Here is a 27413-nt window from a genome sequence, read left to right as displayed (position 1 = left end):
CGTAGAGCCAGGAAGCAGAAGAGGTGAGATTCGACTCAAGAGTCCAGCTGGAGCCCAGCTGGAGCCCACAGTAGCCACCACTCCCCTGTCCCTGCTGCAGCAGACTCTGCAGCGTCACTTGTGTCCGTCCTGAACTGTGGCAGAGTCCGAAGTGAGGAATAACACAGGGACTCTGTCCCTGAAGGTGCCAGACACACCCCTTCTGTCCAGGCCCAGCCCTGGTGGGGAGCTCCTTGTGGCTGCCTCCCGGGGCTGGGCAGGGTCCTTGTAAAGTGTGAGGGTCGTGGGGCAGCTCTGCAAAGTCCAGCCAGAGGCTCAGATGTGCTCTGCACAAACATCGCTGACACAGCCTGTCTTTCCCAGCGCCGTGGGTCTCCTGCTTCTCTTGGCATTAACATGTTAAAGATAACAGAGGTCATAGGAGGGTTTGGCTACTCTCTCTGTTCACCCTGTGAGATACGGAGGCATGATCACCAGCACTCAGGGGTGGCATCCGAGGCTCAGAGAGTTTCATGCTTAGAGCTCGATAACTATTTGTTAAAGAAAAAAAACTAGCTTTGTGTTGTTTGCACTTCTTAGTTTCCTACTACCTGCCCAGAGAGTCATGTAGTTACAGGAGTATTGGAGTTGCAAATGATAGAAACACTACTGGAACTGACTCATAGAAAGGGAAATCAGTAGCTCCCCATAACTGAATTGATCAGCGGTAGGTCAAGCTTCAAGCATAGCAGCATCCGGGGGCTCAGACGGTGTCATCTCCCAGCTTTCCTTTCATCTGTTTGGGCTTTATCCTTTCTAGTGGCAAAAATGACCCCTAACAAGTCTAAGCAACGTTTATCTTTCTTGGATTCCAGTGTAGAGAGTCCTTTATTCCCAGTATTGCTAGCAAAAATCCCAGGACTGACTCTCGTTGGCTTAGCTTTAATTATGCAACAGCTCTGAGCCAATCACTTAGTCCAGTAGCCAGGAATGCACTGATTGGCAGGCCCAGATCATGTGCCTTCCTTAGAATAGGTTGGGGTAGGGGTTGTGAGCTTCCAGGGAAACGCACTGGCTGATAGTGGGGTATTAGGCAAAGGAAAGTCAGGGAGAGTATTCATCCTGAGGAATGGAAGCTGGGAGGCAGATGTACTGTTCTCTGCAGGATGTGACCTGATTCCTTCAGCCAGTGTGTTTGTGTGTGCCCCTCGCTCACTAGGTGTTGTGAGATTCAAAGGAAAGCCTTAGATGTAGATGCTACCGGTTAATTATTTTGCAGGTTTTCTTGAGCGCCTACCATGGGCCAGGCCCTGTTCTAGACCCCTGTGGAGGAGCTAGGCTTTCTCTTTTGTCAGTTGTTCCTTCCGTCTCCCCTTTTCCTTCCTTCTCTATCTTCAAGAAGCAGCTGGACTCTTGCTGTCTCTCACGTTCCTTCATAGTCTCCTGGGCATAAGTCATCACGACCCCTCCTTTCTCTCCCTCCCATCCCTCTGTTTAAGCTTTTTTTTTTTTTTTTTTTCCAAATCACACCTGTCCCAGGCGGGCTTGCAGGAGGACCCCTGGATTGTTGGCTTCCTGAGTATGGGGCCTGGGTGGGCTTGATTTGAGCACCCCCGCACACAGTGTGCCTGCTTGCCTGAGGGCCAGCATAAACGCGTGCTGTGATGGCCCCCTCGCCAGCCTCCTGCCACGTCCCTGGTATTGCTGAGTGCACCGAGGTCAGCGGCAGCAGCGAGGGCTTTAGGCCCTCCAGACAGCATCTGGCTTCTCTCAGCCTTCCCGTAGGAGTCAGATTTTCTGGGCTGTATTGCTTGGCCGTCTCCCTGGAGAGCCCTGACTGCTTCCTTCTGGAGATGACCTGAATTCATAGCATACCCAGCAGACAGATGCTACCTTCTCACAGCAGGGCAGGGAGTGGGCAGCCTGGGAAGCTAAGGATTTAGCAAAAGGGCATGGTTGGCCTGCCTCTGCATCTGGTGTTGTTTAAGGCGTAGGTGCGGGCTCCCCGTTTCATACCATATCAGCCCCAGGAGGAGAGCGAGCCTTCACACTAAGACAAGTCCCCGGACCTGGAGCCCTAAATGTAGGGACTTTGGAGACCGTGTACCAAGTGCTCGGGGCCGTGGAGCCAGACTGCCTGGGTGCAAATGGTTCCCAGCTCCTTAACCCCTCTGAGCCTCGGTTTCTCCATCTGTAAATTGGGGGTGCTATTTCTATCTAGTAGGGTTTTGTGGGGATTAAATGAGATGGCCCATGCACAGGGCTTTGCGTGGTGCTTGGCGCATAGTAGGTGCTCAGGAAACATCATTTATATTAGCCTAATGCCAAATGGGCATTGGAGCAATACAAGGCTCACCGGAGAGATGCCAGTTTGCACGAGTCCAGGGTCAGTGATCCGCAGGAGATAAAGTCTTTGGAGCAAGGTGAGTCTTGTCGAGGAGACATTTTTGGAGATGGCATCTGCTAGCGCTTTGCTCCCCAACTCAGAGGCAGCTGTCAGAGACTTACAACTTGTGAGAAGCCCACACCGGGGTCCTTAGGGACACTGCTTCATCTTCCCAAGCCTCGAGTTCCTCATCTTGGAATGAGAATGAGGGAAGCCACCCGGCAGGGCCTGGTATACAGTGGGTACCTAATAAGTGGAGTGGTGGCTTTATTAATACGTCATCTCAAATGGGTTGCAAATAATAAAATGATGTTTGGAAAGCGTGGGGTCTGGCTGGTGTGGGCAGTACTGGAGGTGCCTTTCCATAGAGTTGGGGGGGTGGTGTGGGAGGGCGTGTGCCCACCGGGCACTCTTCTGCCTGTTGGGATATTGAGTCCTGGCCATGACTGAGCTTTTACTTTGTTCTCCATGGCATACGGTCCAGATCCGGGCACTGTGCCTAGCAGTGATGAAGGGAGGTACGTGGTTGGGGGGTGGACAGCAGAGGCCTTGGGGAAGGCCTAGGGCTTCATCCCCTCACAGCATCAGGACTGCCAGGTTCAATGGCAGTGGCTGAGCCTTCACCCAGCCTGGCCACCCCCAGAGAGGGCCCTGCCTTCCGCTGCAGGGTGCCCTGCCTGGGGTGTGCTAGTGTTTCAGAGCTTACACGGTGGCGTTCAAGTCAAAGGAGGGCTGCTTGTAAAGACACAAAGGCAACCTCAAGAAGTCCAAGGCCAGCCACGTGGGGTCTGGCACCAGTGCTGGGAGCCTGGAGCAGTGCCCTCTCACTCCATCCCGCCCCCTAGGAATTTCCAAGGATTCTCCCTAACTGCCTGCCTTGCTTTACTGCTCTGCCAGGACGTCTGCCCTTGCATGACCTTTCAATCTCTGAAATGCCTGGGAGACAGAGAATCTGATTGGTCCCTGCCTCATCAATAGTTTGCGAGACCCTGGGTCAGGTGACTAATCAATCAGCTGCGTCTGTCAGGGTGGGCGGGCTACCTGGATGCAGTATGGAGCTGCTTCCTTCTTGGGCTGTGCGAAAGTGGTTAACTGAGGGAGACAGATGGACCCATCGAGTCCAGGACAGGTGTTCCTCCTGAGCTGGCACCCCTGCAGGGACTGGAAACGTACTTCCTCTCTGGCAGCCCTTACAGTCTTTGATTTGTTTTAAGCATTCACTCACTGTTATAGTGAGCCCCAAATGGATCTCTTTGTAGCCTCCACCCTTGGCCCGTGTCCTACCATTTGAGGATCTTAACACGCTAAATCTATTTCCTTGACATGCTAACCCCTCTGACATGAGAAGACAGCCACCGTGGCACGTGAACCAGTACACCTTCCTGCACCAGCTTCCTTTCTCTAAGCATCTTTTTTCCCAGCCAGGGCAGAGCAGATTGTGCTGGGGAAGTTGGAGGACAGGATAGCTTGCCTTGATCCGCCCAGCTTGACTAGCCTTTGACTCTCATCTCCCACCAGGAGCCCTTTGTGAGGGCAGAGAGAGCTGCTGGAGCCCGAAGCTTCCCTTGCACATCCAAGGAAAGAATGTTCCCCATACTGAGCTGTGTTCCTGGCTCTCCTGATGTTTGTTTAAGAGGACTCTGCGGGAGCCTGAAGACATCAGGCGGGCCCTCCTGGCAGCAGGCAAGGAGAAAGGGAGCTAGAAACTCCATGGAATGCTTTCAGGGCAGGTGGGGCCGACACAGTAGCCTAGGCCAGGCCAGGGCTGTGGAATTAGGACGCAATTCTGCAGCCCACCCTGTACCACCCACCCCTGCGCTGACAGCTCTTAGGTCAGAAGGAGCCCCAGAGACATCCAGTGACAAGGTCACATACTCCTTTTGGGATCCGTAAGCAGCATCCATGGCCAAACAAACAGCACTCGCCTCTTGGCAAGAGGGTCCCATCAACATCTGCCTGCAGCCAAGAGATTACAAAAAGAGGAGGGTGGACAGAAAAACAGTACGTTAAATGCCAGCCCCTTGAAAAAGGAGATTGAATTTCTCTGCCTGGAAATGTTTAACTTGAGTCAGCCGCCTCCCTTCCAGACCAGGCCAGCCTGGGTTGGAGGTCTGGTTTCCGCCCCGCCACTTCCCCCAAATTAGCTTTTTGCAGGTGTGCGTGCAGAGCAAATGCTAATTTGGAAGGAGATTTATAGGTTTCTCCAGAGATCAGGAGCAGGAACAATTTCCTGGGCAGCGGGGTTATCCTGGGTTAATTTTCATGATTACTGAAAGGATCTTAGCTGAAGACTCTTGGGCCCTGCCCGCCCATGGTCTCTGCTGAAATCCGTGCTGTCTGCTCACCTGGAGAAGGGCCAGAGGGCCACTGTCCCCTCGTCCCCTGCCTCCTGGGTTTGGGCTTCACTGTCTGGGGTCTCCTGGCTGAAGAGTAACCAGAGCTCGCACGGGGGTTTGTTGTGGATTCCTGGAATGTCGGCAGCTATGTGCTATCTGCCACCGGGGAAGGAGTGACCTCACGGGCCTGGCTGGTGAGCCACCTGCAGTTCCAGAGGGATGGGACAGCAAGTCCACAGCACACGGGACTTCTTCTTGTTACAAGTCGAGTCACAATGCTAACACCTGCTCCTGGTTAGGACACCTGCTTCTTCAATTGGCTTATTTTCTGCTGCTTTGCCCAACTGTGGAAGCAGTTTTGAAGCATCCACAAAGTGCGGGGTGTGTGTGTGTTTTGTGTACACCCGCACTGGGCCAGCCCTGTACACCCCGCCACACGTATCTATTCTCCTTCCCCTCAGACAGCCTCAGTGATCCACACTGTTTCAGGTGTGTCAGGAAAGATGTGTGTGAAAGGCCCAGATATTCCAGGTTTGAAGTTTGTGGACTGGGGAGAAGAAAGAAGAAAGATCTAGCAGTTCCGCCCACCAGAGTAGGGCAGGAGGAGGGTGGCTTATGAGAATAAAATACAGTCGACCCTTGAACGACATGGGTTTGAACCGCTCGGGTCCACTTATACGTGGATTATTTCAATAGTAAATATTACACTACTGCACCATCTATGGATAGTTGGATCCACCAGGATACGGAGGGCAGACTGTGAATTACACCCCAGTTTCCGACTGTGTGGACAGTGGGCGCCCCTATCCCCTGAGTTGTTCACGGGTCAGCTGTCTATAGAACAACGAGAAGTCTTTGACCTGCTCCAGACCATTCACATCCAGTGTCACCGCTCTCATTCTGTTCATTCCTTCATTCAAGCCGGACGCTTTGATTCCGCCATGGCCAAGCCTAGGACCTGCTATTCTTTAGTTGGAGTCATTGTCTCTTGGGGTGCGGGGGAGGGGCGTGGAAGAACATGGCTTCAAAGAAAAGCATGTTTGGTCTTGAAAGCGCCTCTGGCCAGGAGACCGCGGTCCTAGGGGAGCCTCGGCCTGATGTAAGGCTTCCCCTGCCCCAAGCTCATGCCCTGGGCTAACCTCAGCTCTGTGGGCGCTTCTTGGGCTTAGCTCGTGGGTCAGGGCTCTTCTAGGTGCTGCGGCACATAATACACGGCTCCTGCCAGGAGCTGCTCCAGAAAGACCTAGAAAGATGCCATTCTGTACAAGAGATTTCCTTGTCTGGGCTGACAGGGTCATTTGTATTCCTCCGAGGACGACAGCCTAGGCTCTGGTCACCATCAGTGGAAATTCTGCCTCGCCTCTCTGTCCTCCTACTTGTTTTTAAGACCGAGGGGCTGGGACACGGCTGCGTGTTCTGTCGAACTGGGGGTGAGCCGTGAACCCGTGCGCCAGTGTCAGGGGGGCAGTGTGGTGGTGGCGAGCCGTGGGGTTTTTCCAACGTACATTTTTCGAATAGTTTTCTCCTCTGCTCTCCCAAGAGGCCGCACGCGGAGTGCAGTGAGCGTTTGACCTTTGTGAAATGGTGGAGTGGGCCAGACAGACGGGGGAAACGTTTGGTGGCAAGCTGGCGGCAGCTCAAAGCAGGAATTCAAGCTGCATCTCTGCCTTTCTCAGCCCGTAAACTGTCGAAAGTGAGGGGGGCGGGTGGCAAAAGAGGGGGGGGGGCTTCGTGCTTCCAGATTAGGATCTCGTGGGCCGCTTCCTCAGCAACAAGCCGGCAGCTGCTGGGAGCCCCACTCTGGAGACCTCTCAGCAAGGAATGTTCTACCTGGAGGTTCAGGTCAGGAGTTTCCAGGAGAAGCCCCTGGGGATCCAGGGACAAGGCTGCTGGGCAGGGGCTGGTCTCAGAACCAGAAGGCAGTGGCTCCTGGGAGGGGGAGGGGGAAGAACCAGCTGGCACGTAGCGCTTGGCCTGTGCCAAGCACGGTTCTTTTATGGGTCCAGTCCGTGCGTGCGCCTATATGGAGTATGTGTGTATAGTCACTCATTTCATCCTCACGACAACCCCATAAGATGGGTACTGTTACTGCCCCACGTTACAGGTAAGGGAACTGGGGCAGAGAGAGGTTAGTAAGGGGCTGGTACTCAAACCCAGACCAACTCGCCCCCAAGGTGTTTCCGGCCGCTTGGACCACGCTGCCTCCCAGCCCAGGTGCTCAACGAGCTGCCGTGTCACACACCGGAAGTCAGATATGCAGCTTCTGCGTGCAGGTTGCGTTTTCCCATGCGGGGAGAAGTTCTCTCCGCAGATGTAGTAACTCAGGGACTTGAGTTTGCCCTCCTCATCCCACTGCCCTCCCTTCCCTCCCCCAAAAAAACCCCCCATTTTCTGTGTCTTGATTATATATTTGGTTCAGAGACAACACTGCTGAAACTCCCCAGGTGAAATAAGGTCGTTTTTCTCATTGATTTTGTTCATTTTAAATCCTGAAAGTTGTAGTCTGATGGGAGGAGGTACACAGTCCTGGGGCCCCCATTGGTCCTACTTTGAAGTCTCAGAATCGGTGACTGCAAAGGCCTCTGGAGACCGGATGGACCACTGTAGAAATCGGGGTGCCCCAGGTCCTTTGAACAGACTGGGGACCTAGGAGGACAGGAATGGACTAAACAGTCCAGAGAGGCAGGGGTGTACCCAGGAGTCTGCACAGGTGGGGTGGGAGGGGGTCAGGTGGGACCAAGGTAGGAGAAGTGGGCCCAGGCCTCGCACACCTTCGAATCCCTGGGTGAGCTGGCTGAGGGGAGGAGCCATGCCTTGGGCCTTGGTTGACTGCCCCTTAATGAGGACAATAAAACCCACCATCGTAATCTTCCCAGGGGTTTGGGTGATAAACATAAGAGGTGAGAGCACTTTGAAGAAAAAGTTAAAAGCACTATATCAGCTTAACAGTATCAGCCCAAGTGCGGGCAGCCAAGTGCGTATGAAGATGCCGACTAGTTCCACGCCGGGCAGAAGGCCTCCAGCCGGCCTTGCTAGCTGTGTGCATCCTGCGCTTCCGTTTGAGCTCTGTTTGTTAGGATTTGGGGTTGGGGGGCCCTGGGGCACAGGAAAGAAGAGCATCCTGAGAAGAAGTATCGCAGGGGGAGCCAGGCAGCCCTGGTGACCGTGGCCCTTGGGCAGGCCCTGAGTCTCTGCGCTTCAGTCTCATCTCTAACACGGGCATCATGCCACCCCCCGAGGTTGCTGGGTTGCGTGCCCAGCGCATAGAGCTTCCCCGGTTCCTGGGATGCCGAGCACGGCTCCTGGCCTTCCAGCTGTAGGTTGTTGAAGTACAGGCACGCCGGAGACCTAGTAGGGTTTCCTGTGAACCAGCCCACGTGGCCCGGGCCTGCTCTTTCTCAGCCCAAGGTAATTTTTCAATTAACTCGATTGGCTGGAAACCGGGGCGCCCTTGGAGTGTGGGAAAACGTTCCAGGCCGGAAGGGGCCTCCCCTCTGCCCCCGCTGGCTTGGGGCTTGGCTTCAGAGGGAGGATCCAATTTCACATCAGGACACCAGGACGTGATCCCAGTGCCCCTCTGAAAAATCCCAGATGGTGCCTTCTGGAAGCCCCTGTGGGCTCCGCGCTAGCGGCTGGCCTGTCCTCCTCCCCTGCCCCCCGCAGACTCCCCGACCCGGGTTCCGGCGGTGAGAGCCTCCAACAGTTTCATTACTGACTTTACTGCTAAACAATTTAGAAAGGCGGCCCTGCCAGTTTTCGTAAGTGAAACATTTAAAGTATGCAAAACATATTTTATTTTTTCCTGGAGCAGCTGCTCGGTTGGGCTGGAGAATAGTCAGGAGCGAGTTACATGGATCCATGTGCCGCCCTGCAGCTTGCAGGCTCCGCGGCCTTGGGCACCTCCTACTGCAGGAGCCCAAGACGCCCTCTTCCTTCTCCACCCCCTCCGTGGGGTCAGGCATCCTCTCGATGGCATCGGAACTGGCTGCCAGTATTGGCTGAGGGCTCGTTCTGTGCCAGACCCCTTCTTGGAGCTTTTTGTCTGTTACTCATAGGCTGTCACAGCAGCCCTGAGAGATGGATACTATCATGACCTTCATTCCTCACATGAGGACACGGAAGTGATCTGCTGGGGTCCAACAGCTACTATAAAGGACAGAGCCAGGATTTGATCCAGCCAGGATTTGGTGCCAGAATCACTGCTCTTAGCCATCACTGTTGTGGTTTTATAGGTGAGGAAGTTGAGGAATGTAGAGGTCGAGACATAGCAGGAGACGCCCATTCTTAGTTCGCCTTCTGAAGCCACATGTGAGACAGTGAGTCCTCCAGGTTCGCTCTTTGTCCAGGTTGCCACCTGGACTTGGTTTAAATTCTTCTGAAAGCCCGGATCTGTTCGAGATACAGATCTGAAGATGCGGGAATTTCAGACTCGCCGCCCTCGTGTGCTGGCGATGCTAGGAGAGCCCCGGCTGGGCCCTGGTCGCCCACTTCCCTTCTCTGTGTAATTGTTTACATCTGCGGGGGCCTTCGGCATGCTGAACATGTTTCGAAGCATTTAACCCCTGAGTTGACTGATGCCTAAGAAAGGCTGACCAGAATGTTCCAGCCAAAGCATGTTTCCAGTTTGCTTCCAGGTTATAGTAGCCAGTGGCCTAGCATGTTTCCAGTTTGCTTCCAGGTTATAGTAGCCAGTGGCCTAGCAGTCAAGGCTATAGATTCCAGATACCTTCCTTTGGGCCTCAGTTTGGCTGTCTATAAAATGGGGATATAAATGTCTTTCTTCCCCCAGGCTTCTTAGGAAGGTAGCTCTCCTGCCGGGAGCCAGGCCTGGGAGAACCTGATCTCTGACAAGTGGGACAGGCAGCTTCAGTCTGCTCTGTGCATTCTGGTAATGGGTGGAGAAGGAAATTGAGATGCAGGTGTTTGGCTGCTGACTCAGACTCGGGTGGGAAAGCAAGCAAGCTCTGGGCTCTCCCCCTGCAGTCGCAAGGCCTCGGTCAAGTTGGTTCCTCCTGGTTTGCAATGAGCTTTGCGCTCGCTGCATGGATGGGCTGCCGTGTCACAAGTTGGTGGGTGTAACCAGTGCTGGGCCTTCTTTCTTTTTCCTCTTTGTGTTTTGGTCATTTTTTTCCCCTGGAGGGTGGAGAAGAGGGAGGAGGGGTGGGAGGAGAGAGTCTTGCGTGGTGAGGGTGGAGAGAGAAACAGGCAGTGCTGCCCAGTGGTCACTGTGGAGCCAAGCCTTGGGGACGGGAGAAGCTTGTGGTGAGAGCCAAGGCTGGGGGACCCGGTTGTTTTCACCAAAGGTCGAAAAAAGGCCCAGTTCCAGCCCTGCCCCGCTCTTTGTCGTGGAGTTTAGTTTGAGAAATATGCACAGCAGGGCATTTAGGGCTGGGGGCCTAGTCCAGTTAAGAACATGAGCTTTGCAATCAGACAGACTTCTGAGTTGGGATCCGCTGTGCCACCGGGACCAGCTCTATAACCTTGAACAAGGCTGTCCACCTGTCCTGGTCTCCATCTCTCCACCTCCGTTTGCATGTGCAAAATGGAGAGAATGCTAGCACTGCTCCCAGCGAGCGAATTCAGTGGTCCGAGGCTTAGGGCCAGGCACATAGTCAGCACCCAAACGGGACCCAGAGCCCTCAGGCCGAGGAAGGCTGCGGGGTTTGTGCTCGCAGACCTCTTCGGGTGGGAGAAGAGGAGAAAGGCTGATTCGGGTAGGAAAAGTCTGGAAATGGCCTTGAGGCAGAACTTGAAAATTTGTGCCTTCCTGGGTTTCAACCCAGGGGGACTGGTCACTGCAGTCAAAGAAAAGCTAGAATTAAAGCACACGTGGGAGTAGGTGCTCACTGGTTCTGTGGAGGTAAATTCCATTGTCCGTTTTGCTTGTGTGGTTTCTGAAGGACGGTCATATAGCTTAGAGTGCTTAGCACATAGCAGGTGGCCTTTAAGTTTGTGGGGATGCTGGGCACCCAGAAAATGGTCCCTGACAGAAACAGTTTATCAGGATTCTTTTACAGTTGCAAGGGATAGAAAACGCAGCTCAAACTGGCTTAAGAATGTGTTGGTTCACATAACCGAAAAATTCAGGAGTAGATCCTGGCTTCAGGTGTGGTGTGATCCAGGACAACACAGATATTATCTGAATCCAGTCTTTGTCTTGTTGGCGCTCCCTTCTTGGTGGCAGGATGGCCACCACCACCTCCAGGCTCCATCCTCACATCCATCATTAAAGAGAGCGGCTCCTGGTCCAGACTCTGACTCTGATTGGACTGATTTGTGTCATGTGCTTCCCCTCCTAAACCAATCACAGTGGCCAGGACAACTCAGCTCTCTGATTGGCCAGCCTGGGTCTTATCTCCACCTTTGAACCACGGGCTCTGGGAGTGGGTGGCTCCCCAGAGGGAAATGGAGGTGCTCTGTCTGAAAGACTGGAGGCGTAGATGTCAGCTGAACCAAAAAGTCTGCTGCCCAATCCAGGGGGGGATAATGAAGAACTTTGAAAAGGTGGGATGAGCCAGCATCCCAGGGGAAGCGGTGGCTTTAAGGCTCAACTTGATAAGAGTGTTAAGATTCCTCTTTGCACCAAGAGGGTATCCCAGGACAGCTGCTGTCAGCCCACCCGACACGATGAATGGGCCCCAGCTCGCTGCTTCTAAGTCCCAAGGGAAACTGTGTTCAATGAGGGCCAGGGGAGGCAGCTGGCCAGGCCCTGAGGAGAGGCCAGCCCTTTCCTCTCCCATCACTCCTGCCCAGCAAGCAGATAGGAGTGGGCTCCTCAAGGCCCCCCAGGAGGCCTGGGCACCTGGCTTTGGGACCAAGCAGTCACAGCCTGTCAGGGACTCGGCTGCCTGGGTGACAGGGGAGGGCCTGCCTTTCCACCCCCAGACAGATGCTGTATTTGGGGGTGCACATTCCTTCTGGAGCTAGAATCACCTGCTGAGTGACTGTTGCAGACCCCCGTAGGGGGGGTCCTACTGGCTGTCAGGGCATGGTGGCATCAAGCCACATGCCCAGAAAGGCTGCCAGAGGCTGTCCTTTCCGGGCTTGGGGAGCAGTGGACACAGGAAGCAAGGACCTCCAGTGACAAACGGGCACATTCTAGGAATCAGGCCAGGCCGCCTGCAGGGACCATGTTCCGTAGTGCAGATCCTCAGGTTTGGTTCTGCCTGAGAACTAGGGAGCTGCGTGCTGGAGGTTTGCGATTCCTTCACTTCCCCAGGCGTCTCTGCTTTTGAACCTGAGACTGGCACCCTCCCAGGGCTGGTGCCTGGCACATGACTATAACTGAGTCAGTGCTTGGTGAGGGATGGTCAAAGGAGGCAGACCCCTTCCCAGAGAGAACTGGATTCCCGGGATGTGGAGCTGGGTGGGCACAGCTTCCCATGGGAAAGGTGGGCCCCCCAAGATGGTGGAAGAGGATTAGCTTGGCAGTCGGGCCCAAGACGAGTCTGGCTGAAAGGTATGTTTATGGGCCAGCAGCTGCACTGGAACAGCTCTGCAGGAAAGACGGGTTAAACAGCACCTAAAAGAAAAAACAATTACTGTGAAATATGAGAAAAAGACAAAGCCTGCATCACCTGGTACCTGCCAGGCCCTCCCCTACCCACCTGTAGTAAGAATTACCAGGCGGCTCTCCCAGGCCCTGGAGCAGCCTTGGAATTAATACTGCTGAGGAGTGCCTGGGCATTGTTTGAGAATCTACTTGTATTTGGTGAGTGCTCTATTGTGTCCCATCACCCCCAAAGCTTTAAGTGTCAGGATCACATGACAAAGGCCCAGAGAGCACGGAAATCCCTAGCAAACCATAGACCCAGCTCTTGTCTGCCTGCCACTGGCCTTGTTCCTGGCCTAGTGGGTCTGTCTCCACATACAGGGGGGATGGAGGGAGGGATGGGAGAGTCTACGTGATGAGCAGAGGTGGACCAAGAGGGCCGTTTTCAGCTCCCCACGCAGAGACCAGGTGGGAGGGGAGCCTGGGCTGGGTGTGAGGGGACCAGCCAAGCAGAAGGAAGTGATGTCAAGTCTTCCCTCCCCCATCTCAGAGGCCCGGCCCTGAGGCTGCTCTTCCCAGGCTGCGGTTCCCAGATTTCTCTCTCCACAGGCAAACCGTTACATTCAAGTCCCACCTGGCTGGATGTCCCTGTGGAATTCCAGTCATTTACAGAGCTTTGAGGAACCTTCGGGGCTGAGTCTAGAACCGAGGGCTGCATTGCTGCTGCTACTTTTGCTGCCCTGGGCTGTTTGAATCCAGCACTCCTGTCCCTCCTTGGCTGTTGGGTCAGCTTAGCCAAGAGGTTCTGTGACCTCGGGCCTTCCAGGCTGGGGGAAGGATGCAAACAGTGATCTCTGTCCCAGGAGGGTTTGAGGGCCCCCTTGTAACTGCGGGCCCTGAGAGGACACATAGGCTTTGCCTGCCTTGTGGGGCAGCTCACAGTCTGGCGGCTGTACCGCAGGAGAAGAGGTAGAATATAACTCAGTAGTGACCAGAAAAGGCTCTGCAGCCAGACCACCTGGGTTTAACCACATGTTTTCTCCATGCCTCAGTTTCTTCTGTAAAGTGGGTGCATCACCTTGGGTTATTGTGAGGATTGAGAATGAATGGTGTGAAGATTTAGAACCGTTCTGGCATAAACGAGTGACTCAAAAAGCGTTACTATTATCACCATGATGATGATGAAGAATGAATTCAAGAACAGAGGGAATGCAATATAGGAATGCAGCTGCCCTCCTTCTCTCCACGCGCTCCCCCCACAGAAAGGCAGAGCAGAGGAGGTGCCCTTAAGCCATTGGTGAAGACCCTCACCCCCTCAGCCTGGGACGTGGGCTCTGCCAGCGACCCCCTCTCCGACTCTGCCTTTTCAGGACTCCCTTCCACCATCACGTACTGGCTTCCTTGGACACGAATACGTCTGGTCTTGTTTAGTCTTGGGGCCTGGGAGCCCATCTCTTACGGGGATTTGATATGAATCATTGTACCTCAGTCTTAACGTTTTAACCCTCCAAGAACAATCTGATTCCTAGTTTTTAGAACAAACATCATCCTAATGTTCTGAGACTACCACCGGGACCAGATTTGGCAGTGATGACAGTAACGGCAGTCCCGGCAGCAGTGGTGGCTTTTGAATACTCACGACCTGCCGGCCGCTGCTGAAGCAGCCCATGGCGGGGGGAGCTGCACGACCCACAGGCTGACCTGGGCTCCGTCCCACACCCCCCAACATCTCCGAGCTCAAGCGGGGTCACTACAGCCCTGCGTGGGTGCCATGAGGATCCGGTGAGATGAAGCCTGCAATCCAGTGGGTGGCATCCTGCAAAGTCAGGGCTCAGAACATGGCAGTGCCGTCAGCCATCGTCTCTGCCAGAAAGGGTGTTTGGACCAGAAGGGAACCATGATGTCATTAAGCAGACCGTCGTGTCATCTGGAAGTGACCTCCATCCGGCCAGGGCCAGCGGGGCATGGTCCAATTTGTCTCCCACAGGGCAGGTATAGCTCAAGTGAACGGAGGTCGTCCACAGAGCCCGGGGTTGGACTCAGGCTCCCCTTCCACTGAGGCCTGCTGGAGGGCAGGGGGCCGGTGAGCTCGGTACCTGGATTTGGGGTGAGGATCTATAAAAGTGAGTTAAGTTACTGCCATATATATATATATATGTGTGTGTGTGTGTGTGTGTGTGTGTATGTATATTTTTAGGTATAATTTCCTACAGCAAAGTGCACAGGTTTTAAGGGTACCATCTGAGTTCAGCGAGTTTTGACAGATGTGTGCTTGGCTGTTTACCAAGGTGTCTACCCATGACAGGCAGCCAGGGACTGTCACTCCAGCCTGCCCTCCCTTCGGAGCCCCCTGTGCTCTTGGTCCTGCCTTTGCCCTGCAGACTGGGTGACTCAGCCTTCTCTGTCATTTAATCCATCCCTTCCGGGTTGGGAGACCCACAAGTCTGGGCTCCCAGGTTCTTGGGGCCAAGGCCTCTCCTCGGAACATCAGGGAGGTTTGCCCTTTTCTATAATAATGATCTTGACAAGCTCCATCTGACCCCCATTTAGAACCTTCTGGAATGTTTCCACTTAGATGATTGCTTTGTTAAATGTTTAGTACAGGCTTGGGTGACTGGTCTTGGCTCCAATTTCAGATAAACTCAGAGGTCACTTGTCCTAAGGTCAAATAGCCAGGAAGCGGGGGAGCCGGGACTGAGCCCCGGTGGCTGACCCAGACCAGCCTGGCCCCCCTCCGCCCCGCCCCACACTTGGCGCCATCCTTGTGTGCCTGCCAGGAGCCCAGCACTGGGCTGGCACTGGGCGTCGGGTGTGAGCAGAGCAGAGCCCCTGCTGACTCCGTGGCCACATCCTTCTCCAGGAGCTGCGTGGGAACTGTGCCCCGGGGGAGGGCCATGCACGGAGTGGCCGGCTCCCTGTGACCCACCTCCACGTGGGAAACAAGAGCAAGCCCATACCTGCTGGGGGGCATGCCTGCCTCCCCTGCCATCCATCAGGGCAAGCCTGCGGCGGCGCGTGGACTTTGTGGCCCTCTCCCCCTGCAAGATACTACAGTGAGGGACTTCCCTGGTGGGTCCAGTGGCTAAGAGTCCGCGCTCCCAATGCAGGGGCCCCAGGTCAGGGAACTAGATCCCACATGCAGCAACTAAGAGTTCACATGCCGCAACTAAAGATCCCCCGTGCCGCAACTAAGATCTGACGCAGACAAATAGATATTAAAAAAAAAAAAAAAAGTACAGTGCAAGAGTTTGTGGACTGGGGTGGGTGCCGGAGCTAGACCGCTCTGACTCTGCATGACATTGTTCAAGTCACCTAAATCCTGTCCCTCAACTTCCCCATCTGTTGAAGGGGGTGATGATAACAGGACCTACTTCATGAGGTTATTGTGAGGATTCACTAGTTATCATTAAGGAGTGTAACAGACCCTGGAGCACATATCATGTGCTCCCAAAGTGTTAGTAAAGGAATCGTCATTGTGATACACGGTGGTTACAGTATTATTGCTGTTTGGACCTTTGGCTTGGGAAGGCCAGATGCGTAAACCGGCAACTCCCCGAGAGAGCTCCGAGGCCTCTCGCTGCCTGTTCACGCATCCTGTTCTTGGACGGTGCCCCACAGTCATGGAGAGTAAGTGTTTTCCTTTGTCTTCTTCCTCTCCCGCCCCAGCCCTGTGAGCTCACAAAAATTAAGCCAGGAAAGGACTTGTCACAAAACTGGGGGCTCTTCCCCAGGGCCAGGAGCGGTCACCTCCCTTCTGCGCTGTGTGGATTCCTCCACGGTCCCCACCTCCTCCTCCTCCCGCTCCCCAGAATTCACAGCTGAGGCGGCCACAGGGCAGACCCCAGAGGTGCTGGCCCTTAGCAGCCACCTGAACTCAATCTCAGCCTGTAGCATGCACTGCCGTGGTTGGTTCTGGAGAACTGGTAGATCAGCAGGGAAATTAAAGGCTCTCCTGTGCCAGGTGGCCCTGCCCAGCTGGTGCTGCTCTGGGTCTCGAGACGCAGGTGCAGGGCTGAGCTGTGCTCGCCAGGCCCCAGGCTCTGTTCTCTCCCCTTGACATCTTTTTTGCTCCCTGTGCATGTTGCCTCCTTGTTACAACGTGGCTGCCACAGCTCTAACCACAAGTCCACTTTCCAGACAAGAAGGTACGGAGGAGGCAAAGCCCTTTTTTCTTAAAGGGCAGTCTTCCTCAGGGACTTTCTCCTACATCTCATCAGCCAGAACTGGGTCACACAGACAATTCTAGCTGCAAGGGAGGCCAGGAAATGGCGTTTTTAAAATGCCGAGCACTCACTGCTCTTACAAACAAAAGGAGATGTGCTACAGTGGGGCAGGGGCAGGGTCTCCCCAGCTCCCTCTGTCACCTGAGTAGGTATGCCACACCCCCCTTGCCCTTGGGAAGAGGCCTCTGGGGGCTTCCACTGTGTGGCCTGCCTGCTCCCCCCAGGGCAGCATCATTGGTAACTGCTGGCTTCCCGGGGGTGGGAGAGCCGCCGTCTCCCAGGCAATGCTTACTTCCGGCTTTCATGGCCTAGAGCTCTGCTGGGTCTGCGGCTTCTTTGGCGCCAGGCCCTTTTACCGCCACCAGCCCCCTGCCCTAAGGTCCGTGGTTGCCCAGCGTCGGCAGAAAGGTACACAATTGATCTTTCCCTTTTGTGTCCCTGGGCCAGGGCTGGTGCGGTTTCTCCAGGAACGTGGCTCCTTCCCCAGCAGCTCTCCCGCCTTTGGCACAAGGCTCCCTTCTGTCCATGTGTCTGCGGCCCGCGCTGCACCAGCTGCTTCACAAACCCCGCTTCTTCCCTTCCCCACCTCGTGCCCCTGGCCGAGCACTGACCAGGAGCTCCGTGCCCCGACGGGGTGGTCTCTGTGCTTTTGACATGTGACGGGTGTGCCTGAGGAACTGAGTTGTTTGTTGTGACTAATTTACACTTAAGTAGCCACGTGTACCTGGTGGCTGCCTCACTGAGCAGTGCAGCTGTGGACCAGAGCAGGGACCCCTGTCCCACCAAGGGTAGAAATGCACAATCGGTAGCATTCATCTAGATTCATGAAGAGTGCATCCCTCTAAGGGCACTGATATTATGAAGGCCCAGAGAGGGACAGTGACTTGCCCAAGGTCACACAGCGAGGTAGCAATCCCTCTGAGACAGCGACCCAAGTCTTCCAACTCTCACTTCTTCATTGCTTCTGAGGAATGTGGTCGCTCCCTTCTGTGAGGGGAAGAGGCGTTGAGGGCACGAGGGCACACACAGCACTCATCATGCTTAGCACGTTTAAGTACATTACCTGTGTGTCTCATTCCCATCACTCCCATTTCACAGGTGAGGCCACTGAGGCCCCGGGAGGGGAAGTGCCTATGAATGGTCCTGAAGCCTGTAAATGGGCTTCAGTCTTGTGAGGCTCTCTGTGATTGCAGTCCCAGGGCTGTCACCGCTTTCTGCCCCTGGAAGGGTCCAGGCTGTGCGAGATCTAGTCCAGCCAGGGCAGGTGCAGTTAGTAAGCTTGGACAAGCCTTTCTCTTTCTGTGGAGTTGTTTTTCCAGCCTGGTCTCCTAAGACTTGGTTCCTGCAGGAGCTGTACTGGGTATCCTGCCCTCCTGCTTCTTCAGAGCCTGACTCAAGGGGCGGGGCCTAGGTGTCAGGTACACCTATTAGCAACGTGAGCGCAGGAAAAATTTGCCTTTGCCACTGTTAGCTCAGGATAGGGGCATCCAGCCCCGTCTTGCTCTCATCCAAGAGCAAGGGGCAGAGAAGGCTATGCCAGGCTGTTCTGTGCCTTAACCTCCTTCCTCCTGTGAGGTAATATAGTAGCACAGCCCTTTCTCATGATGGCCCCGTTTCATTGCAATGGAAGTAGGGTTGCTGGATAAAACACAGCATGCCCAGTTACATTTGAATTTCATATAAACAACAAATCAATTTTTAGCATAAGTACGTCCCATGCAATATTTAAGACATGTTTATACTAAAAATTATTTGTCTATCTGAGATTCAAATTTAACTGTGCACCTGGGCTTTTTTGGTTTGTTTTGCTGTGCTTTGTTTTATTTTGCTAAATCCGGCAACCCTAAATGGGTGACATTGTCCCCAAGCAGTGTACATGGCAACTGAGAGCCGGAAAAATCATGGGGCTTGCTCAGGGTCACAAGAAGGCCCTGGCCAGGACTGGATTCGAAGCCAGGTCTCTTGGAATCCTCTGCCATCTGCATAGACCTCAAACAACCTCAGTGGCTTCCTCTGGGCAGTTTAAGGAAGCCCAGAAGTCATGCCCCTAAAATAAAATCAAACAACCCTGGCTTCCACTTGCCTGGCAATGTAAATATAAATGGGGATGCTTAGCAGTCACTCACACCTTATCGTGAAATAACCGTTTGGTGACAGTTGAGTGAGGACAGGCTCCGGCAGGATGGGTGACTGGAGAGAATTGAGGAAGGAGGGTGTCTTAGTCCGTGTGGGGTTGCTAGAACAAAAATAGCCAGTGGCTTATAAACAACAGAAATTTGTTTCTTAAAATTCTGAAGGCTGGAAGTCCAAGAGCCAGGCACTGGCAGATTCCGTGTCTGGTGAGAACCCTCTTCCTGGTTAATAGACAGCTGTCTTTCTGCTGTGTGTTTTGCTCCACCCTCATGACCTAATCACCTCCCAAAGGCCTCACCTCCAGGTACCATCATCACATGGGGCATTAGGTTTCAACATATGATTTTTATGGGGACACAAACATTCAGTCTGTGGCAGGAAGCGAGAATGAAAATTCCAGAGTCTTAAGTACTGCTAGAGATGGCGAGCCAGGGCTGGGGGCACAGAGTGGTGGTCGAGGTTAAGACCTTTTATAATCTGACCCTGTCGTGCCTCTCCTGGCTTCCTCCCTGCTCTTCCTCACCTGGTACTGGTCACTGGTCACCAGAGACCTTTCCAGCCTTCTTGCCTTTGCTCGTACCGTCCCTGCTGCTCACTGCCCTGCCATCTTCCGAGGCCCATTTCAAATGTTCTTGTGCGCCAAGCACATGCCACACCTGCTTTGTATTATGCTTACTTGCGTGTGCTGCTTCCACTTGCTGGAGACTTCTCGAGGCCAAGGGAGTTCCCTCCTTTTTGAACACCCTGCGCCAGGCCTGCAGTATAGGCGACCTGCAAATGTTTGGAATGAGGGCAGAGGAGGGGCCCCCAATGCAAACCTCCTACTTTGCAGTTTTGCTAAGAGACTTGGACAGTTCCCAGCCTGCACTTGAGTCTGTCCATGTCAGAGCAGCCAGGAGGTGCCTTGCAGACAGCCTGCCTCCCCGGGGTGCAGGTTTGGGTTTCTTCAGTCCGTGTTCCCTGTGGGGTTTGGGAGCACCAGCCTGAGGGCGGGACCTGTCTGTGACCTTCACCCAGGGGTCTCCAGTGCCTTCAGCAGCAACTGGCTTGGGGCAGGTGCCCATGAACTCTTGCTGGGTGGACGGATGGCTGGAGGAGATCATTCGATTGTCGTGTGTCATCATATAGTATTCAGGGTACTTGAGACCCCTCAGCGAATGAGCTAGAGCAGAGCTACCAGGCCTGCTCTCAGGGAGCTGTGCCCACTGGGCACACACACGGTAACGCATGGGTGGGCCTCCCACCTTAATGAGGGGTTTGGGATGGGTTGTCCAAACTGCTGTCAGAAGTGGACCACGGGTGAGGGCCTCTTTAGGGCTCTTGAGGTGACAGTAGGGCTGAGACTGCCCGACAGGGAGGAACCTGTGAAGAAGGAAGGAAGCTCTTCCAGCGGCCCTGAGGCGGGACAAGTCTAGCACCTTCCAGAACTGAAAGTCCCCCCACAGGTGGCCTGAGGGAGGCCTCAGATGCGCTGGTGGGGCGGGAAGCCAGGGAGGGTTTTCAGTGCAGGAGTGAGGTGGGACGCCCTGCGTTTCAGGCTTTTGTGGGGAGGTTGGGTGGGGGTTGAGGAGCTGGGAGGGCAGGGCGGCCTCCCCTTGTGTGGGTGGCAGCTGGACCCGGGTGGCCTCGGGGAGGCGGTTGAGGTGGACCAGGGGACGGGCTGGAGCCAGTGCCACCCTTCCCCGGGCTTCTGGGGGTGGAGGGACCCCGGGTCCCCGAGGCCTCAGCTCTGTTCCCCGAGGCCTGCCCCCCACCCCAGTCCTGGCTCTGCCTTCGTGTCCCCAAGGAGTGCAGGTTGTAGCGCCTTAGAGAACGCTGGGCGCCGCTAAGAGGGTCAGGCGCCTGGGGAGACGCAGCCCCCGTCTCACGGCACTGAGCGCTTGCTGTATACGCTGAGCACATCCCCTGGACCAGGCTTCCTCCTGCGTCTCAACCCCACGAGGGTTAGACCCATTTTATAGAAGGGGCATGTGAGGCTTCGAGGGGAAGGGACTTGCTCGTGACCACACTCCTGGTCAGCGAGGGAGCCAGACCGGAGACCCGGGGCCTCGAAAGCCATGCCGCAGCCGTGCGCTCTGACCGTCACAGGCGAGGACTGCATCCCCCGCTACCATGGGAGCACGGGACAGGGTGGTGTCGGGGGGCGGCTGTGTCACTGGAAGAACAGGGAAAAGGGTGTCGCAGGTGGAGGGCCCTGCAGGGGCAAAGGCCCTGAGGCTGGACGGAGCTTGGCCCGTCACACAGAGAGGGGCCAGTGTGCAGGAGGGTGGGGAAGAGGGAGAGAGCGATGCGTGGCTTAGTGATGCAGGCCAAGGTCAGCCGCTCCGGGGCCTGCTTCCATGAGCATCTCAGAACCTCTTTGTTTTTTTTTTCTTTAACATCTTTATTGGAGTATAATTGCTTTACAATGGTGTGTTAGTTTCTGCTGTATAACGAAGTGAATCAGCTATACATATACATATATCCCCATATCTCCTCCCTCTTGTGTCTCCCTCCCGCCCTCCCTATCCCACCCCTCTAGGTGGTCACAAAGCTCTGAGCTGATCTCCCTGTGCTATGCGGCTGCTTCCCACTAGCTAGCTATTTTACATTTGGTAGTGTATATATGTCCATGCCACTCTCTCACTTCGTCCCAGCTTACGCTTCCCCGTCCCCGTGTCCTCAAGTCCATTCTCTACGTCAGAAGCTCTTTTAATCTTTAAGTGAGGTGAGCATCTCGGCCTGGGTGTGCACTGCCCTGAGTAATACTGTCGCGTTGACTGTGCCTGGAGTCGACCAGGTCTGGGTTCACATCCCACCTCTGCTACCTACTCACTTTATGCCCTCGTGGAGTTTCTCAATCTCTGCGAGCCTTGACTTCCTAGTCTGTGAGATGAGGGTGAAGCATCCTGCCTCCGGAGGTTTTGATAAACAAGGTAAAGCACGTAAAGCGTAACTGGGAGTGCTGCTGGCTTGAGACTGCAGTGCTGACCCCTGAGAGCCCTAGAGAGTGTGGTGGGAGGCAGCGAGTCCCACCAGGCGTGCTCTGCAGACTGTGGGTGGGGCCCAGGACTGGGGCGGGGCCTGCTTGCAATAAGGTCGTTTGGGGGTTGTCCTACGCATAGTAGGACAGGCCCTGAACGCAGAGCAAACAGGGAAAGCCAAAGCACCTTCAAGCTGTCCCCAGAAAAGTGAGCGAGCGGGAGCCACCGTCCCCCGCTCTAACCGTGTGCCCTTCTCCTCTAGCACTGCTGCGGGAGGAAGTGTCCCGGCTCCAGGAGGAAGTCCACCTTCTCCGGCAGATGAAGGAGATGCTGATGAAGGACCTGGAGGAGTCGCAGGGCGGCAAGTCCTCCGAGGTCCTCGCGGCCACCGAGCTCAGGGTCCAGCTGGCCCAGAAGGAACAGGAGCTAGCCAGAGCCAAAGAAGCATTACAGGGTGAGTGACAAGTCGGCGACAGCTCCCTCCCCTCCCTCGCCTGGGCCCCAGCTGGGGCCACAAGGACACCAGGAGCCAGGGTCCTGCCTCTGCAGGGGCAGTGATGCGGCCCCGGGAGTCTCCCAGCGCCCAGCCCCCCAGCCCAGGCTGCCCCTTCCTTTTTGGGTGGAATCCTGCGTCTCGCTGGGTCGGGTGCAGATGTCATTCCCTCCCGCAGTGTGACCGCCTCACGTTCTCCATCACTGCCGGTCATGGGGCGCCTCCTTCTGAGGTGGGAATGGCAGGTAGTTATCTTTGCTGAACGAGGATGCTGACCCAGCAGCTGGGGTGCCTCTTACTCAGAGCTCTCAGGGTCCTGCGGTGCCTCCCCTCACAGGACAGTGCGGGGAGGCTGAGTTTTGTGCTGGAGGACACATCCCTCCCCCACTTCCCTCATGCTCACCGCGGTGGGCTCTCCAGGGGAGGGCTCAGGCCTCTTCTCTCGTTGCTTGGTCTGCAGGAGCTCCCTCTAAGGAGCGCAGCATCCAACGCTGGGTGGGGGGAGGAGTTAGGAGAGAAACTGCTTTAGGAGACAGGAAACCAGTGGGCCCACGTGTCAGCTGCTTTCCTTAGAGCTGGCCTGGGGTACTGGCCGCTGCCATACCCATCTCTCCTGGGAGCCACCTGCCCGCACTGTGTCTCAAAAGGTTATTTGAGAAAGGTTGGAAGCCATCCCCTCCCAGTCCTCCAATGTGAAACGCTGGGGGAGAAAATATCTTGGGTGGGGTCTGCCTTGATCTCTTGAGCCCCTCTTAGTGTCTTTGATTCTCCTAGAGGGGGAAAGGGCAATAAGACTTGGCACCCTCCTTTCCACTTATCACTTACTAGAACGATAAATACTCTCTGAAGACTTCATTTCTGAGGCCAAAGCAGGTTTGTTCCTTCGGTTGATTTCAGGCTGCTGTAGCAAAGACCCCAAAACAGGGTGGCTTAAAGAATCTGTTTGTCTCTCTCTTCTGTAACCATCCCAGGGGGCATTTCAGGCTGGTGGGCATCTCTGCTCCCCTCGGCCTGTGAAAGATCCAGGGAAAGAGCCAAACTTCAGGGTCAGAGATTCCCTTTGGCAAGAGCGTGGCCGCAGGGAGTGCTGGGCATCCTCGTCCCAGCTACAAGGCTAACTGGGCAGGGAGAGAGAGGGGATTGTGCTGGATGGTTAGTCGGCTCTGTCCTTGTGGGTTTCCCTGACTAGAGGTGTGAAGTGAGCCGCAGAACACTGGCTAAGCCAGCTGTCTGTCCAACACCCCACCACCCGTCCCCCAGGAAGCCTGGGACGCCGGTGCGCCCTCACCCGGGTGCTCCAGCCCCTGTCTGCGTTCTTCCCAGCAGTACATGTTACTCTTAAAGCTGGGTAGACACTTTCCTGTTGGGGTTTTGTTTCTGGTGGGGCCACCTAGACAGTGTTCTGGGTGGTCTCTTCAGGCCGTAGCAGGCAGGTGGTCCGTGTCACGGTGCAGCCGACACCGTGTGATCAGAAGTCACTATGCCAGGCACGCATGCTTTCTCTATGCAACCCTCCTGCGGTCCAGGCAGATCTGTACAAGCTCCCTCCACTCCCAGCTTCCCAGGGGCCTTGGAACATCCCCACCCTTCTCAGGAAGGAGATCCAAGTCTCAGGAGTCTCCCATGGGCATGCGTTGCTGGGTCCAGGCCATGTGAGCTGATGTCCTTTGGTCTCGCCAGGCTTCGCGGTCCTGCAGAGAGTCGAGGCTGCCTCAGGAAGCAGCCAGACGCTGTCTCAGCCTTCTTTGCCGGTATTCATTCCAGGACAGAGTCACCTGCCTTCTGTGTCCTGGGCCAGGGAAAGAATTCTCACCTGTATTCCCCCTTCTGGACCTGGGAGGAGGAGGAATACCTCTCTCTGCTGTTCCTGTGCCTGGGGCTATGGGCAGGGAGTGAGCAGAGGCTCATTTACCCACCGACTGCCCAGCTCCTGGGGCAGACGGCTCTCCAGACCTCAGTGTTCTGATCTGAGTGATGGGACAGTAACAGTGAATTAAATGAGGTCGTGTCTGTGAAGGCGGTAACCATGATGTGCACCCTCCTCTGTTTAGCCCACAGGGCACAGAGCTATGCAGGCATTTCTTCCCAACTCTGTGCTGTACGATTTCTTATCCATCCCCAAAGGTCTTCAGGGCCTTGCTCAGGGACCCAGAGATCCCCCAAAGGCGACTGCTTTGTAGAAACAATAATCTCATCAACAAGGACTCGTCGGTATTCATTCAAGGAAAGCCTTATTGAGCACCTACTGTGTTCCAGCACTGTTCTACGCACTTGGTCTACCATTCACCCCAGTCCTGCTGGAAGGTATTAACCCCTTTCACAGATGGAGACATCTGAATGAGGCTCAGGGAGGTTAAGTAACTTGGCCAAGGTGACAGAGCTAATTAGCAGCAGAGTCCGAAACTTTTTCCACTGCACTAGACACCTCATCTCCCCTCTGGATGAGGTCACGAGGGATGAAGTTGGCCTGGACAAGAGAGACAGGAGGCCATCCTAGCTCAGTCACGGGGACAGCAGACTCTGGAGTCAGATCTGGGCATGAATCCCATCTCTGTCACTTACTAGCTGTGTGACCTGGGGCAAATTCCTTAACCTCTCTGAACCACAGTTCCTTTGCAGAAGGCAACAATAACAATACCTACTTTTCTTATAATTGAGGCCAATAGTAGTAGCTACTTCACAGGTTGTCACGAGGCTTAAATGAGGTATAAAGTGCTTGGCCCAGTGCCAAGTACCATTAGTGCAAAGACTTAGTGATTATCTGATGAGACAGGGCTTGGCAGGCTTCCTCAGATCTGTTTGGAGATGTTGGTCGCCTGATTCCCATTTGGGGTAGCCCAGACCTTAGACCCCCTGAGCCCATCTAAGTTCAAGGTAGCAAGCACCTCAAGCTTCCTGCCTGGCATTCTACAAAGTCATAAATAAGATGCTTCCTCCCCAGCCACAGCACGTGGTGAGTAAATTGCAGACAGATGTGGGCAGAAGGAGGCTGGGGCATGAAAAGGGATTTATATGCCCATAATGAGAAGGACGAGAATAAATGCACAAGCCAAGTACGCGGCAGATGTTGGGCAACACTTGTTAATAACCAGCGTCCCTGCAGTGGGAAAACGCAAAGCCCCCAAAGACTTCCACTCTGGCCGGTCCCCACCTGCCCACCCTCAGTCTTTGGTTTGGGGTTAGTTGAAACTGGAATTCTTCAGCACGTGAGAGGATTAGGAACTCAAGCAAACACGCAAACATTGATGGTTCCAACATCAAAGCAACGAAAAGAATCAAGTCTGGCGAGAATGGGGGTTTAGAAGTTTCCTTTGTTTCTGTGGGGACGAGTCTGGGAATGTTTGGTTTGGGATTTTCGTCTCATCGTGAGTTTAAAGGCAGAAGCCCTGAATGATTGTTTAATAAGGAATGGTGTCGTCGCGTGAGTAAACTTACCCCAGAGTCCCTGCATGACCGCAGCCCTACACCTGTGGTGAGCTTGTCGTCCGTGGGACCCCTCTGGGGTGTCTTGATTTCCCCAGGCCCCCTCAGTTGCATTGATTTCTCCGAGAATCAAGGCATTACAGAAACAATGATCGTGAAAATTCGCTTCTTGCCTATTTTAATCACTTAATGGTGTGTCGAATGTGTTGAGCATTCTCCCACAACAATAAATACTCCTTGAAAACATAATTTTTAATGATTCCATAATGTTCTGCCAAATGGAGGCACCATAATTTATTTAGCCACTTTCCTATTAATGGACATTTAAGTTGTTTCCACTGTTTTCTTTTCATTCTTACTGTTACGTAACACTACACTATAAGGATCTGTGTAAATCTGTTTATTTTCTTAGGTCAGCATTTCTCAAACTTTCTGGTCTCTGGACCACTTTATACTCTTACAAAACTGATGACCCCAAAGAGCTGTTGTTTATATGGTTTAGATCTGTCAATATTTGCTATTTTAGAAATTAAAAACGAAAACATGTCTAAATCTTCAATTTGTTTTAAAAGGACAGTACGAAACCCATTACATGCTAACATTATTTTTAAATGAAAATAACTGTATTTTCCTAAACAAAAAGATTTGAGGGAAAAGAGCAGCATTGTTTCACAATTTTGCAAAAACTTTTTAATGTCTGACTTCATAGAAGACCGCTGAGTTCTCGTTAACGACTCTTTCAGTCAGGCTACTATGATTTGTTGTTTGGGTTGAAAATCTAGCATCACACAGATGTGTAGCTGGAAGAGGGAAGAGTGTATTAATTGCCTTATTAGATAATTATGGATATTTTTCTTTGACTTCATACTAACTCACCAAATGGTAGTTTCTTAGAGGTTTGCTGAGTGTGGAATTATCCAGTGAAGGTTTTGTGCTCTGTTAGGATGGACAAAACCATTGGTCTAATTGGTACTTTGAATGGCTATTGTACCCACACATGATTTTTTGAAATCTAACATTGATCACTTGGAAAATATTGGTTCACTGAGCAATGCACATCCTCCAAATCTTGGCATATTTCGTTATCCAACATCAATAAGTCACATCTGTTAACATCACCACCAATCTCATTAGAAAAGTCTTTAAGTCTTGAGGAGCTGGTAAAATCATAGTGGCAGATCAAGTTTGCCCAAATTTGGAATTTTGCTCAAAAGTTCAAGTTTTATCACTGGCAACAAATACTGTCACTTGTTTTCCTAGAAGTAACAGGCTCACTTACTTCATGTGTTCACTTAGTTCAGTAGTTTGCCAGACACTATAGTTTGTACGCTGGTCCTTCTTTCAAGTACAAATGGTGAGCTACGAAAAAGTGGCTAGTTTAGCTAGCAACTCAAACAGTTGCACACATGATTTTCCTTGAGACAGCCATTGTACTTTGGTATGCAGCAAAAGAACTTTAAGTGTACTTCCCATTTTATTAAAAAATATGTACTTGGGGATCAAGTTTTAATAGAATTAATTATTTTTACAGCTTCATCAAGGTTATTCTTAAGTAAAACTGTCCCCCCCCATTTCTTTCAACTATGAGTGCATTGTGTAAAGAACTCAGTGACTACTAATACAGTTTGATGCCACTGTTATGACTTCTGCTAAGATGTCAGCATTTTACCCAGCATTGCTTTTGCACCAACATTGCAAATACTAACACAGTAAAACAGGCAAATAATGTCAGAGTGTTATTATGAAAATAGTTTTCCTCTTGGACCCCCTGAAATGTTATTGTTGGTGGTAGTGGTGGTGACAGCTAGCATTTTTGAGCACTTTTTATATGCCACACCCTTTAGCTCCTTTAATTCTCACAACAAGAGTATGAGGTGGGCTGTGAATGTGCCAAGATTACACAGCAGTACCTGGTTAGGGCCAGGTTCAGACCTCAGCAGGGTGGCTCTGGAGCCCTTAGGTGACACTGGCAGGGGCAGAGAGGG

At 53.5% G+C, this 27413-nt stretch overlaps 1 protein-coding gene across 3 annotated transcripts in view; it reads left to right on the top strand.

Annotated features, from left to right (window-relative positions):
• KAZN (kazrin, periplakin interacting protein) overlaps positions 1 to 27413 on the top strand; it is a 456516-nt gene that overhangs the window by 308546 nt on the left and 120557 nt on the right. For all 3 annotated transcript variants that reach the window (XM_061184921.1, XM_061184919.1, XM_061184920.1), the window contains one exon: positions 21775 to 21966. In XM_061184921.1, the coding sequence (XP_061040904.1) occupies positions 21775 to 21966 (192 nt within the window). The remainder of the gene's footprint in view (positions 1 to 21774; positions 21967 to 27413) is intronic.

The sequence above is a fragment of the Eubalaena glacialis genome, chromosome 3 (genome assembly GCF_028564815.1).
Source record: "Eubalaena glacialis isolate mEubGla1 chromosome 3, mEubGla1.1.hap2.+ XY, whole genome shotgun sequence".
Lineage (NCBI taxonomy): Eukaryota > Metazoa > Chordata > Mammalia > Artiodactyla > Balaenidae > Eubalaena > Eubalaena glacialis.
The sequence above is the reverse complement of the archived record's forward strand: the minus strand, read 5'-3'. Positions and strand labels throughout refer to the sequence as shown.